General features: G+C 44.3%; 2 protein-coding genes and 1 long non-coding RNA gene across 3 annotated transcripts; 1 reads left to right on the top strand and 2 right to left on the bottom strand.

Moving 5' to 3' along the window:
* Positions 1 to 1256: 1256 nt before the first annotated feature.
* Positions 1257 to 2188, top strand: LOC126980860 (uncharacterized). Its single transcript, XR_007733628.1, has 2 exons — positions 1257 to 2101; positions 2132 to 2188. It is a non-coding gene; the product is annotated as an uncharacterized LOC126980860 (long non-coding RNA).
* LOC126980858 (uncharacterized) lies at positions 1862 to 5991 on the bottom strand. Its single transcript, XM_050831182.1, has 4 exons — positions 5855 to 5991; positions 4417 to 4647; positions 3650 to 3749; positions 1862 to 2597 (listed from the first exon to the last, which is right to left on the bottom strand). The coding sequence occupies exons 1-4, from the start codon at positions 5916 to 5918 to the stop codon at positions 2444 to 2446; spliced, it is 549 nt and encodes a 182-aa protein (XP_050687139.1). The 5' UTR covers positions 5919 to 5991; the 3' UTR covers positions 1862 to 2443.
* A 4946-nt stretch (positions 5992 to 10937) lies between these two features.
* On the bottom strand, positions 10938 to 14188 carry LOC126980859 (uncharacterized). The gene is made up of 4 exons (XM_050831183.1): positions 14034 to 14188; positions 12911 to 13126; positions 12055 to 12151; positions 10938 to 11370 (listed from the first exon to the last, which is right to left on the bottom strand). Exons 1-4 carry the CDS (start codon positions 14098 to 14100, stop codon positions 11220 to 11222), a joined length of 531 nt encoding a protein of 176 aa, XP_050687140.1. The 5' UTR covers positions 14101 to 14188; the 3' UTR covers positions 10938 to 11219.
* Positions 14189 to 14427: the final 239 nt, after the last annotated feature.

Genomic DNA, 14427 nt, shown 5'->3' with positions numbered 1-14427 from the left:
CACCCAAACTCATATATTTAACAAGGCTGTCGTAGGAGTTTGGGGCATTTTCGGCACCCAAACTCATATATTTAACAAGGCTGTCGTAGGAGTTTGGGGCATTTCCATGGATAGTTTTTTTTTTTTTTTTTTTTACAAGGCCATAAAAAAGAAAACATGGTCCTTTTTTTTTTACAGCAAAGGAGACAGTTCAAGGCCATAAAAAAGAAAACAATGGTCCTGGTGGTAGTCTGACTCTTCTTCTGTACCATGAATGTTAAAAAAAAACATGAAAATCAAGTTAATCTCTTTTTCGGCATTTGGCGCCCAAACTTACATATTTAACAAGACTGTCGTAGGAGTTTGGGACGTGTCCATGGATAGTTTAATAGCCCTGATGGTAGTCTGACCCTTCTTCTGTACCATGAATGTGAAAAAGTCCCCATGAAAACCCAGTTAATCTCTTTTTCGGCATTTGGGAAGAGTTGATGAGAGATGGAAGCCTCTGAGAATGCTGACCCCTGGGTAAATGTGAGCTTTGTTTTGTTTGTACAGCAGAGAAGGATCATTTCTCTGCTCATTAACCGGCGCCTGTGATAGTTCCTAAGGTTGGGATGATCTCATACTACTAATACTATAGTTATTTTGATTATTTGTCGCTTTTACCTTAATGGGTGATGTTCTTTGCTGGCCACGAATCTCCTATCTCTGTATGAGGGTATGGTTTTGGTTACTGCTCAACGAACACTCGGCACTTCATTATTCATCGTAGCCTAGTTAAGATCTGGATGCCTGGGAAAGCCTATGAATAAGGAAAATTGTAGGACCCTAGTGTTGAAGCCCGTATTTTTAAATGTCTCGGCGAAATCTCAAGACATTTAAAAGCCTATATACATAATATTAACAGCGGCGTGCCTACTTTTGTCAGGTATCGGGTAATTGAGGTAAAATCTTAGGATATTACTGCCATATTTTAATAACTTTTTCAGTGAGAGCCCTTCACAAACATCTTTCCATAATATACTTCAGTCCATTTCCTTTCCCTTCCGTCAGGTATTTGGCTATCGAGGTGAAGTCTTAGGATATTACTTCCACGTTTTAACTTTCACAGGAGAATCGTTCACACCCACACACACACCTTTCCGACATAATTATACTGTAGGCCATTTCTGTCTCCTGCCGTCTAGTATTTGGTTATCGAGGTAGTCTTAGAATATTACTCCCAAATTTCAATAACTTTTCTTTGATGAGATTCCTTCACAAACACCTTTCCAGTACTTCATATAAACATTTTTTTGGGACTTGATCAAAACACTCATCGTATCTAAAAACATACCCCCTCTCTGGGTCACGTTAGGAAGTGAAGGGATGTTATTCCTTGTGGTTTGGCATTTTGTTTATTTTCTTAGATAATGTTTCTATAAATACAAAGCCTCTGACTTGTTTGCCGGGAGTTACTCGATAAACAGCCTCACACTAAAAATAAAAAAGTGGGTGGCAGTAGAAGAAGTCTGAAGAACTGGTTTGATGATGAAGATGAAGGAAAGGCTAATAGCTAAGTTTACCATTGCCTTGGACTGAATTATCGTTTTCTTTGATTGTTAAACTTATAGTGGATACATAGCCTATACCTTTAACCACCACACAGAAACAACTATAGCTTTGGGGTAACCGAGGGAGTGCTATCAACCTCCTTTAATTCGTCCCTGGGGAGTCTGACAAGGCCTCTGCATCGTGAAAAACATGCATGAAACTCCTAACCTCCTTTGTGTCCTTTGGAAGTATATGCTGTGAGGGCCGAAAACGTCTGAAAACACTGGTCATTGTGAGGCAGTAACAAACACCTCTTATGGAACACTGGCGGATACAAAATACAAAAGCAGCAGGTGGTAGTAGACTTTATTCATCTAAGGTTAGGTTAGGTCTGGTTAGGCTAGTTTAGGTAAGGTTAGGTTAGGTCTGGTTAGGCTAGTTTAGGTAAGGTTAGGTTAGGTCTGGTTAGGCTAGTTTAGGTAAGGTTGGGTTAGGTCTGGTTAGGCTAGTTTAGGTTAGGTCTGGTTAGGCTAGTTTAGGTAAGGTTAGGTTAGGTCTGGTTAGGCTAGTTTAGGTAAGGTTAGGTTAGGTCTTGTTAGGCTAGTTTAGATAAGGTTAGGTCTGGTTAGGCTAGTTTAGGTAAGGTTAGGTTTGGTCTGGATAGGCTAGTTTAGGTTAGCTTAGGTTTTATTAGACTAGTTTAGGTTAGGTTAGGCTACATTATGCTAGTTTCAGATGCCACAGAGGACCACCGTTGCCAGATTATCGTACTCAGAGCCGCGTATTTACCGGTTTCTGGCCCATAACTGTTGCCAAGAAGCACCAATAGTTAACCATTTAAACGATAACCATATATGAAGGCAGTTTTTGGGTCGGAAATCGGCAAACTTAAGAGGCAGAGTACGACAATCTGGCAACGTTGCAGACGACTCTAGTCACACTTGGGGGCGGCCTCACAGAGGAAGGAAGGGCCTCTCTCAACCGCCCTGATCGCAATCATGTAAAAGCGGTTGTGGGCGCCGGAGGGGACCAGCATCGTCTTCACGTAGGCGTCCTGACTGCTGGAGGGTTGGTTGATGTTCCACCTGAGGAGGTTATGTTAGGGTAGGCAAGTTTAGGTTAGGTTAATAGGTAGGTTAGGCTGAGTTTGGTTAGCTTAGATTAGGTGAGGTTAGGTTATATTAGGCTAGTTTAGGTGAGGTTAGGTTAGATTAGGCTAGTTTAGGGTAGGCAAGTTTAGGTTAGGTTAATAGGTAGGTTAGGCTGAGTTTGGTTAGCTTAGATTAGGTGAGGTTAGGTTATATTAGGCTAGTTTAGGTGAGGTTAGGTTAGATTAGGCTAGTTTAGGGTAGGCAAGTTTAGGTTAGGTTAATGGTTAAGGTTAGGCTTGGTTTGGTTATTAGGTTACATTAGGCTAGTTTAGGTGAGGTTAGGTTAGATTAGGCTAGTTTAGGTTAGGTTAATAGTTAAGGTTAGGTTTGGTTTGGTTAGTAGGTTAGTTAAGCTAGTTTAGGTGAGGTTAGGTTATATTAGGCTAGTTTAAGGTAGGCAAGTTTAGGTTAGGTTAATAGGTAGGTTAGGCTAAGTTTGGTTATCTTAGACTAGGCTAGTTTAAGTGAGGTTAGGTTAGATTAGGCTAGTTTAGATTAGGTTAATAGTTAAGGTTAGGTTTGGTTTGGTTAGTAGGTTAGTTAAGCTAGTTTAGGTGAGGTTAGGTTAGATTAGGCTAGTTTAGGTTAGGTTAATAGTTAAGGTTAGGCTTGGTTTGGTTAGTAGGTTAGTTAAGCTAGTTTAGGTGAGGTTAGGTTAGATTAGGCTAGTTTAAGGTAGGCAAGTTTAGGTTAGGTTAATGGTTAAGGTTAGGCTTGGTTTGGTTATTAGATTAGGCTAGTTTAGGTGAGGTGAGGTTAGGTTAGATTAGGCTAGTTTAGGGTAGGCAAGTTTAGGTTAGGTTAATAGTTAAGGTTAGGCTTGGTTTGATTATTAGGTTAGATTAGGCTAGTTTAGGTGAGGTTAGGTTAGATTAAGCTAGTTTAGGGTAGGCAAGTTTAGATTAGGTTAATAGTTAAGGTTAGGCTTGGTTTGGTTATTAGGTTAGTTAAGCTAGTTTAAGTTAGGTTTGGTTAGGCACACTCACACGTAGGAGAGAGGGTCAACAAGCTGGCCGTCCACCCACTCCCAATGGCCCGATGGCGTGTCTCTCTCGGCGCCCACGAAGAACACGTAGTACTTCATGCCTGGCGAAGGAGGAACCGATAGACAGATTGGCAGACACACACATAACCTAAGCTAAAGTCACTGTACACTAATGAAATAAAAAAACGCCTTCGACATCAGGGTCAAGTTCAAGCTCGAATTCATGTAAACAAACGCTGGGAAAAACAGGAATATGGTGTGAAATTCTTCGTGATGGCGTGTCCCTCTCGGCGCCCACGAATAACACGTAGTAAATATAGTCACAAAAAGTGTCTTCTACAGTAACTTTATACAGGTAGGAATCATTGTATTAATTAAGGAATAAGGAGGAACGGGCGCGTCGGCTGCCGCGCTGGCCGTCACCCGCTGTACCGCCGAGCGTACACGCCCATCCCTCCAAGCCAAGGATACAAAACTTATTCCTAAATACAATGATTCCTACCTGTATGAAGTTACTGTAGAAGATATTTCTATGTGATTATTATTTACTATGCCTATGTGAATGAGTTATGTAGGAAATAATGACGGAAAGTGTGCATTACTTGATAGGTAGTCTACTATATCGCCTTCAGTGCTACATTGCTTGTTTTGAAGGGCCGCCCGTTCTCCCTTGAAAACTGGCAGAAAGACAACAACCCGCTATAGAAATCAAATATAAATCAGACAAGAAAAAGAAAAAGAAGAAAACCCTTATACAACCCGGCTCACTTGGCACTTCGTTGACGATGAACTCGCTGAACCGCTGCATCACTTCCTCGTCCAGGGAGAAGGCGAGGTCGACGGTCCAGCCCTCCGTGGTCATGTTGAGACACGCCTCCCGCGCTGGCTCCCACTGGTACACCTTGGGGTCCCCGCTCACGTAGGCGGTGGACACGTGCAGACACCGGCCCCCAGGATACGACAGGAACTCATTCGGACAGTCCCCTTGCTCCAGGCGATCTGAGGGCAGTGAAAAACATTGATAAGCAATCCGGAGCTAGTTACAGACAGTTCCCTTGCTTCATGCGGTCTGGGGGCAGTGAATATGTTGATAGACACCCCAAAGCTAGTTAAAGACAGTGTTCCTGCTCCAGGTGGTCTTGGGGCAGAGAAAAACGTTAGTAGGCAATTTGAAGCACGTTTATGAAGTATAGCCGATGATCACATCACGTTTAGGATCACGCAGAGCCATAGAACATGAGAGTTTGGCCAACTTCATCACAGGTGCCTTGTTACGTAAAGAGCAGCGCGAAATTCAAACTGATGATGATACAATAGTGTTTCTTACTGTTCTAGGAGTCTAGGTAATTCTCCGAGATCCTGACGCTACCTAAAACACATAAAAAAACACTTGTATCAGCATCAACTTGAATTCCGCGATGATCTTTTGGTATAAACATGACGCCTATGATGAAATTAGTCAAACTCTCCTTTTCTGTGGCTCTAGGATCACGTACTTCGATATCCCTAAAACTGACAGAAAATACAAGCCAAAACCGACACTATCATGTTAACCCCCATTAATGAAGCATTCAGTAAGCGTTCCGTTATCTGTTAATCTTCCTATTTAAACCTTGAAATATATCATTCAAACCACAGGCAGTCAATCCGTATACACGAGGGTTCCTTAATATCAAACTTATCAGCTCTATCGCAACGCCTCTCTTCATATGAATTAACTCGTCACTGTTTCAGCTCTTTTTCCCAGTTCCTTTTATATCAGACTTACCTTTTATTTTTCCTTTTTCTGCTTCCCGCCCTTCATAGTTTCTTTAATATCAAACTCACCAGTATTAACGCAACTCCTCTTCAAATAACTCAACTCCTCACTGTTTCAACTCTTTTTCCCAGTCACTTTTATATCAGACTTACCTCTTATTTTTCCTTTTTTTCTTAGTTTCTTTAATATCAAACTCACCAGCACTAATGCAACTCCTCTTCAGATAACTCAACTCCTCACTGTTTCAACTCTTTCTCCAGTTCCTTTCATATCAGACTCACCAGTATTGACGCCACACCTCACATCAAATAACGGAAATGATTCGTCACTCTTTTAGCTCGAGGACTACCTGTATTAATTTAACAGTAGTTCATGGTCCTTGCTGCCTCGTGCTTGATTAGTGTCAATCCACTCCTTCGTTGGGAGGGAGAGAGGAGAGTCACTCACCGTAAGCCGAGGCCCCGAGGAACGCCGCGAAAAGAAGGAAAGCCACGTGAACCTTGAAGCCCATCGTGGGAGCGTGAGCGTGAGTGTGTATGTATCGTAAGAGCGAGAGTGACTGACTAGGAACAGCGAGGCGGACCGGGGCTTATATACACACGCACGGTAGTACCCAGCGTTGCCGAATTATCGTATTAACCACATATCGTATCTATCATTTTTTATGCCTCAAACTCTCGTACCTACACGAGTAACGTGAGAAAATCAAAGTTAGTGCAAAAACTGTTGACTATTGATGTTTTTCGTTCCCTTATTGTTATAGTTATCGGCCAGCAGCTACGAAAATGAGTACGATAATATGACAACGCTGGTAGTACCTTCTTATCCTACATGTGTCATCGATTAACCCTCCCGGCTGCTGATAAGGGTGGAGGGAGGGATTACAAGGTGACGCCGCGGCTGTAAGGTTAGGTTCTTAAAGGAGTTTGGATCGCCTTTCCCTCGTTGTAGGCTTTATCCTAATCAGCCCAGGTATTTCCGCATGATATTGTGACGCAGGTGAGTGATTTGGTGGGTTTGTGGCAGGGGGTGGGGGGGGGGGGGGAGCGTCAGGAGACAGATCAAGGGCTTAAAAATAAAAACAATAATGAAAAAAAAAAAAAAAGCCCGCTACTTACTGCCCCTAAAAAGATTGGAGAGGAGTGGCCGAAAGAGAAGGAGAAGTTATATGTATTAAGATGTATATGTATATGTATCAATATATGTATGTATGCTAGATTTGAGTTTGAGAAGCTTAGTTAACGTGAAATCTAATACACAACTTCAGATTTATTAAGTTTTTTTGTCGTCATCTTCGGCCTCCGTGACCCTGTGTACTGTTGCGGCAGAGCTAGGACTAAAAATAAAAGAGAAAGAATGGATAACTTAAGCAAATTGACAAACGTTCATTCTTCACAAACATAAATGATGGAACAGTCCACTCCACAACCCGATTAAAGGGGCTATTACACTGGGCAAATTTTCCGTGGATCTTCAGTCAAACCACGATTTCCGCTGGCGTGGTTCTTATATTTCCGTGGATCTTCAGTCAAACCACGAATTCCGCTGGCTTGGTTCTTATATTTCCGTGGATCCTCAGTCAAACCACGAATTCCGCTGGCTTGGTTCTTATATTTCCGTGGATCTTCAGTCAAACCACGATTTCCGCTGGCGTGGTTCTTATATTTCCGTGGATCTTCAGTCAAACCACGATTTCCGCTGGCGTGGTTCTTATATTTCCGTGGATCTTCAGTCAAACCACGATTTCCGCTGGCTTGGTTCTTATATTTCCGTGGATCTTCAGTCAAACCACGATTCCCGCTGGCATGGTTCTTATATTTCCGTGGTTTTCTGACGTGTCTACGATCTTCCAAAGCTACGGTAGATTTCACTGAAGGACGACGGTATTACCATCATCATCAGCAGCAATAACAAGAAACAAATGAGAACCACGCCAGCGGAAATCGTGGTTTGACTGAAGACCCACGAAAAATTTGCCCAGTGTAATAGCCCCTTAATCCTCCCTTGACGTGGGAACTGCGTCTCTCTCGCTCTCTCAGTCGGTCCTCACGATAACCTAATCCCGAGACATGCTTTCCTAATTCCCGCCTCTCGGAAACTGTGATCAAGGGCTTCTGAACTAGCGACGTAAGGGCCGTATTTTAAGACACCATCGCTTCTCACATCAACTATTTATAAAGGTCAAAGAGGGGATCAATCTAGTTTTCATGAGTGTTTTTTAAGGTTCATGGCAAAGAAGAAGGGTCAGTCTACCACCAGGGTCATAAAACTACCCAAGGAAATGACCCAAACTCTCATGAAAGCCTCGTCAAATATGTGAGATTGGGCACAAGAATGTTTAAAAATATAGCCCTTTAAGCCCCTCGCTCTACTTCCCGGTACTGTATGCGTCACGTACCCGACCATTCAACGAAGGGAACTAAAAACCTGTCTGTAAGGAATTCTGTTTATCATTACCCGGACAGTTCGACGAAGGAAGCCGAACAACAGTTGACTGATTGCTTATTACGTTACATGTCAGACGAATCAACCAAGAAAGCTCAACTATTAAATTCTTCGAGGATCTTATGCTGTGATATTGTAAAACAGAAAATGAAATAGAAATATAAAAAAAATCTTCGGGTAATAGTGAGAAATGAAACACTACGAACTTATAGTGAATGGTAGAAGTAAGTTAAAAGATTTGTCGCGTTAGATGCCAGACAAAGTAACAAAGAGTGCTGGAAGACTAACTGTAAGGGGTTTTGCTTCGTCACAGGCCCGATGAATCAACAAAAACAACTCGAAAACTGACTAAGAAGTTCAATTTGTCATTTGTCAGACGGAACAACGAAGGGAACTCAAAACCTGACTGTAAGAAGCTGTGTTTGTCATTGGGTATCAGGACACCTCTCCTCACGAAATTGACCTCTCTTTCGGCCACCTCTTTTGAATTTTTTTTTATGAGCAGCGAGTAGCGTGCTTTTTTGTTATTGTTTCCTTTTTTTGTGCCCTTGAGGTGTCTCCTTTGTTGTAAAAAAAATTGTTAGGCGAAACAACCAAGGGAACTCAACACCTGACTGTAAGAAGATGTATTTGTCATTTGTCAGACGGAACAACGAAGGAAACTCAACACCTGACTTTTAGGAGCTTTGTTTATAATTTGAAAGATGACTTGAACGAGGGAACTCAACAACTGACTGGAAGGAGCTTTGTTTATAATTTGAAAGACGACTTGAACGAGGGAACTCAACAACTGACTTTTAGGAGCTTTGTTTATAATTTGAAAGACGACTTGAACGAGGGAACTCAACGACTGACTTTTAGGAGCTTTGTTTATAATTTGAAAGACGACTTGAACGAGGGAACTCAACACCTGACATTTAGGAGCTTTGTTTATCATTTAACAGACGAATTGAACGCGGGAACTCAACAACTGACTGGAAGGAGTTTTGATGCGTTATATAACAGACGAAATAATGAAAGGATCTGAACGCATGACTGTATGGAGCTATGTTTGTCTTTTGCCTGACGAGTCAACGAAAGGAAACTCAGCAACTGACTGACTGTAAGGTTGACTGAGTTATTGGGGTATCGTCATGGCGCCGCAACTGACTGTAAGGACTTCGACTAATGACTGTGACCTCCGTTATGATACATGAGGACCCTGGCGCATTGGCACACACACACACACACACACACACACACACACACACACACACACACACACACACACACACACACACATGACGCAGTTACTGATACTTACAATTCAACAACTTCTACTAATATTAACAGCTCAAAAAATGACTGATTATGGCTTCCGTAATGTTACATGAAGACCCCGGCGCATTGGGACACAAAACATGATGCAATTATTAATTTTAGAGATAAGTAGAGCGCCATTGCCTCATCTTTTTTATCTCCGGCGCTGCGAAGTGGGTCAGAGGTCAGTCCACGGATCATTAGGTTTGTCTTGGATCAGGAGCGTGACGTCAGCCTCCCGCAGTTCAGTGTTTTTCATTATCTTTTTACAGCGATCCGGTTCCTTATATGTTCATTTATTTATTTATTTTAAGCACTAACGCAAGAGCTGATGTATTTGACGTCTCACCTCCCCACCTCTCTCTGATCACGAGTTGGATTCGCAAATATCCAGCAGGTACCCTTCCGACAAGAGCAAGCTCATTATAGTCGATCTCTGGGTACTGCCGGAACCTTCACACACGACGCACCCTATTCCCCTTGCTCAAGAGGAGACAATAACCACTCCTTGTATGCGGAAAAAGCCCGGCCTGAGCGGGCTCGAACCTCCGCCATCAACGCAGAGCTTTAAACCACTGAGCTACGGAGCGGTGTGGGTGTGTATGTGTGGGGGGGGAGGTGAGGGTAGGCTTACCAGGTTATAGCCTCGTGGCCGTGGTTATAGTCTCAGCACAGGACTATAGTGAGATACTATTTATTTTGTAATATCATATCTTCTATTACCATTCATCCATATCCATAAATGTTTGTAACTAAGTTGTTATATACATTTCCTCGTGAGACTGGTGTGTGTGTGTGTGTGTGTGTGTGTGTGTGTGTGTGTGTGTGTGTGTGTGTGTGTAATTCACCACGGCCTGATCAAGTGTTGGACTCGTAATCGCCAGCAGGTACCCTCCCGACATGAGCAAGTGCCCATTATCGTCGTTCTATTGGTACTGCCAGGACCTCACACACCACACACCCCATCCCCCTTGCTCAAGGGGGGACAGTAACCACTCCTAGTCAACGGAAAGAATCCGGCCTGAGCGGGCTCGAACCGCCGCCCTGTCAGACCGTGAATCCTGGCAGCGCAGCGCTCTACCAGTTGCGCCACGGAGTGGTGTGTGTGTGTGTGTGTGTGTGTGTGTGTGTGTGTGTGTGTGTTCTTACCTGAATGCAGTTTTACAGGATAAGGGAAGTTCGTAATACTTTGCTATCTCTAAAAAGTCATATTATATCCTTAGATAATGTAAACTTTTAACATACCTGACATGGTTTCAGCAACGGTTCCACTGAGAGAGAGAGAGAGAGAGAGAGAGAGAGAGAGAGAGAGAGAGAGAGAGAGAGAGAGAGAGAGAGAGAGAGAGAGAGAGAGAGAGAGAGAGAGAGAGAGAGCAGCCGTTGTTGATAAATGGGTACCTGGGGGAGGTAAACAGTGATAATCCTGATGTCACACTGGCCCAAAGTCCCGGGGCTCCTACACACCATTAGTTCAAGGTCCAGTTAGACGGATATGAGCACCGAGGTCACACCCAGCTTAGCGCATGACCTCAACTTTACCTTTTACAATCCCATGCGGGGTGTCCTCTCTGTTGATGGATTCCCGTCGCCAGGGGATCAAACCCGGGTCTTCCGAGTGACCTGGTTTCTACTTATAAGGCCCTGATTCGATCCCCCAGCCCTGAGTGATGTTCATTAGGGATTATTTCACTGTGTTAATGCAGTTCCGTAATAAATAACGTTGATGGATTGAAAGGAAACGGCGTAAAGCTAAATTCCTGATGAGGTAAAATGAGTGGACGATTGCTTGCTTTTGTTCCTCTTTATTGTGTGAATCATATATACATACAACATACCATAACATTTTTTTGGGGGGGAAGCAGCGAGTAGCGGGCTTTTTTTATTATTGTCTCCTTTTTTGTGTGCCCTTGAGCTGTCTCCTTTGTTGTAAAAAAAGATACCAAGGATACTCAGCATAACACTTGAAACATGAAAGTATATGTAAGCACTGCAGAGACTCGCCCTCCACCACCAGGGGAAAGAGCCGAGCCGAGGCGGTAGGGGTCTCCATCAACAGAGGCGGTGTTCTCTAGGCTGCCGCGGGCTTGGCCTCACACACGTAATGCTGAGACTTCGAGTAGGAGCTGGGGGCGAGCACTAGTCTCTGGTTCGGCATTATGAAGCTGACCCCGGCCGTCGTGAAGCCCCCAAGACCAGTCGGGGGTGAAAAGATGTGCCAGCTGAAAGACAGTGATGCAAGTTAGGTCACTTCATTAACGACACAATTGATCAACGAATGTGCTTTGTGTTGTTGGGTTCCTGAGTGCTGAAACTGTGGGGGTAAACTCTTCATTTGTGTTGATGTGTTCCCGAGTGCTGAAACTGTGGGGGTAAACTCTTCATATGTGTTGATGTGTTCCCGAGTGCTGAAACTGTGGGGGTAAACTCTTCATATGTGTTGATGTGTTCCCGAGTGCTGAAACTGTGGGGGTAACCTTTCATATGTGTTGGTGTGTTCCTCAGTACTGAAACTGTGGGGGTAACCTTTCATATGTGCTGGTGTGTTCCTGAGCTGTGATTTAAAGGGTTTCCACCAAGCAAGCGTTGTTAGAAGCACGGATGCCTGACATTTTCTCTGGATCTTTTCCCCCTTTCAAATTCTTCCCTGGATATTTTCCCCTCTTTCTCATTTATCTGTATATTAAGCGCTCAAGTTTCTTTGAGTCTGAGTCTGAGTAACTTTTATCGAGGGGGGAAATATGTTCACGGGGGAATTTGTCAGAGGGAAAATGTCCGCGGAGGAAAGGGTTCGGAGGGGAAAATGTCCGCGGGGGAAAGGGTTCGGAGGTGAAAATGTCCGCGGGGGAAAACGTCGGAGGGGAAAATGTCCTACACTCCTCAGGTCAATACTGGTCCCTACTTACATGTAATCCATTTTGTTGATGGGTGTGTCGTCCAGCCATAGCCAAGCATCTTTCACGAACGCGGCGCCGACGTGGTAGTTGTGGTAGCGCTCCACGTCTGGAAGGGAAGGTGTACGTGTGTAGGGGCAGCGTGGCGGGAGGGGCAGGGACGGCCAGCGACACACGTCTTCTAAGTTTTCGGGCCAGTTCGATAGTCCAACACAGTCATTGTAAGCGCCCAAACCAAGCTATATTCTCCTCAATGATCCGTTATTTCCACTCAAAACCAGGTACTAATAAAGAGATTTCCTGATGTGTGGTTTCCTAAAATTTTCTCCTTTCTATTTCAACGCCAAACAAGGAATTTTCGTCGTATTTTGTGTTTGGTTGGGGAGCTCACAAACTTCCTGTATTGGACTGTAAAACTGGCACTTAGTCTCCTTTTTTTGGGGGTGGGGTGGGGGGGGAAGGGAGTCGTTCCGAAAACAAGCGTTTGCGCCAATATATTTTTTACGTTATCTTCCAAAGGTTTTAGAGGTAGGGAGTATTGGCTGCACTTCCTAGATGCATAACACTTCCAAAAATATATTTACTTTTCTTTTGAAGCTCTTTTAAAGGAAAAAATACCTAGCCGTACCCTCTCTGTATGTGCGCACGTGTGTTCTTCTTAAGCACCTTCGTTTTTCCATCACAATCCGTTACGATAAAGCATAAGTTTAGTGAGACTGACTTCGCAATTTCTTTAACGTTTCTACCCAACTTGGTGCTAACTAACTTCTCATAATTGCTATCTATTCGCTTTTCCTATATATTCCCAGAGCAAAAAAAAAAAAAAAAAGTCATTCCCCCCACAGGTGTGAAAGAGGCGCCGCGTCACCTGGGTAGGCCTTGATGTGCTTGGTCAGGAGCCTCTGGAAGGACGCGTTGTAGTTGGAGACGAGGTCGGCGGTCCAGCTGGTGCCGTCGACCTTCTCGGCACACAGCATGCGGGCCTCGAACCAGCTGACGGCGGGGCTGCCTGAGGCGTCGGAGTTGTGGGTGACGAACACGCAGCGAGAGCCCATCAGGGAGAAGGGCTCGGGGCAGCTACTTCCTGACGGGGGGTGAGTCAGCACAACATTATTACAGGTGTGTGTGTGTGTGTGTGTGTGTGTATGTGAAAGGGGTGCTGGAACGGGTACGTAGGTATATACTTTCCCTTCAATCCTCTCTCCCTTCCTTACTCTCCTCTCCCACCACTATCAAATACTACAAGTAAGTCAGGTAATCTAACAAAAACTCATACTATCCAGCTGTTCACGTTCTTCGGTTTCCAAGGTTGCGTAGCTTAGGGCCGCTTTCCCAATCGTTTTGTTTGTTTTGATCGTTACCAATGGCGGCGATCGACGCTATAGTATTTCCACGTAAAACTGGCCGATGGGGTAGTGGCGGCTGCGGGGTTAGCCTAGCCACGCACCTTACCACACACTCTCAACACCTCTCGCTTCCTCTGCAGCCGCCACTACCCCATAGGCCAGTTTCGCGTGGAAAACTATAGCGTCGATCGCCGCCATTGGTAACGATCAAGACAGACAAAACGGCTATGAAAGCGGCCCTAAGTTAGCCCAAGAAATGATTATGTGTGCGTGTCATCGGCAGCAGAAAGACAGATGCACATTACAAACCATTTTCTTTTATTTTTGACCGAGCTGCCTTCTCTGCTGATAAAGAAAAACGGATAATTTACACAAGAAACTGGTACTTTGTGTGTACCTCTATGGATTCATTTTTTTAGGAGCAGCGAGTAGCGGGCTTTTTTTATTGTTTCCGTTTTGTGTGCCCTTGAGCTGTCTCCTTTGTTGTAAAAAAGAAAAAATACAAAAACAGAAAATGGAATGAATCGTTAGTGTAGAGAGGTCGAATAGGAGCTGTTGTAACTAGACCAAGGTGACGGAGATGAGCACCGAGGCTTGGGGCAGCGTAAGTGTATGCCTCAACTTTACCTTTACTACATGACTAACCTTGGGCCGAGGCTAGAGCGCACGCCAGCAGGAGCAACAGGGCGGTGAGCGGGCGAGGGAGAGCCATCGTGACTTACTGGCGTGAAGGGACGAAGGGGAGATACAAGTCCGCCTCCCTGCCGCCACTCACTTATATTCACCCTCCTCGACGGGTTATCGCTGCTGGCTTGGTTACTGTAGCGAGGGATTAAAGGGATTTGAGTTGATAAGTGACGCTTCCTTCCTTCCCGCCACCTCATCCCCCCTCCCCCCTCCTGACGTCAGCGCGTGTGTCAGGATGTTTCGGCTTGACATAGATTTGAAGCTTATCTTTTACGTGCGTAGCCAATAGCCATGTTTTCCTCCTTTACTTTCTTAGAAAATCCAATAGGGCAGGAGGGATAGAGAATTATGG

The sequence above is a fragment of the Eriocheir sinensis genome, chromosome 45 (genome assembly GCF_024679095.1).
Source record: "Eriocheir sinensis breed Jianghai 21 chromosome 45, ASM2467909v1, whole genome shotgun sequence".
Classification (NCBI taxonomy): domain Eukaryota; kingdom Metazoa; phylum Arthropoda; class Malacostraca; order Decapoda; family Varunidae; genus Eriocheir; species Eriocheir sinensis.
Note: the sequence above shows the minus strand (reverse complement) of the source record. Positions and strands in the feature narration are given on the sequence as shown.

Bases quoted from the DNA above. Each gene is read 5' to 3' on its own strand.
- LOC126980858 (XM_050831182.1), bottom strand. From the start codon at position 5,918: ATGGGCTTCAAGGTTCACGTGGCTTTCCTTCTTTTCGCGGCGTTCCTC. The intron at 4,648-5,854 runs GTGAGTGACTCT...CACTGCCCTCAG, and splicing joins CCTCGGGGCCTCGGCTTACG to ATCGCCTGGAGCAAGGGGAC. The intron at 2,598-3,649 runs GTGAGTGTGCCT...TAACCTCCTCAG, and splicing joins GTTGACCCTCTCTCCTACGT to GTGGAACATCAACCAACCCT.
- LOC126980859 (XM_050831183.1), bottom strand. From the start codon at position 14,100: ATGGCTCTCCCTCGCCCGCTCACCGCCCTGTTGCTCCTGCTGGCGTGC. The intron at 12,152-12,910 runs GTGACGCGGCGC...CTTCCCTTCCAG, and splicing joins GCACATCAAGGCCTACCCAG to ACGTGGAGCGCTACCACAAC. The intron at 11,371-12,054 runs GTAAGTAGGGAC...ACTGTCTTTCAG, and splicing joins ATCAACAAAATGGATTACAT to CTGGCACATCTTTTCACCCC.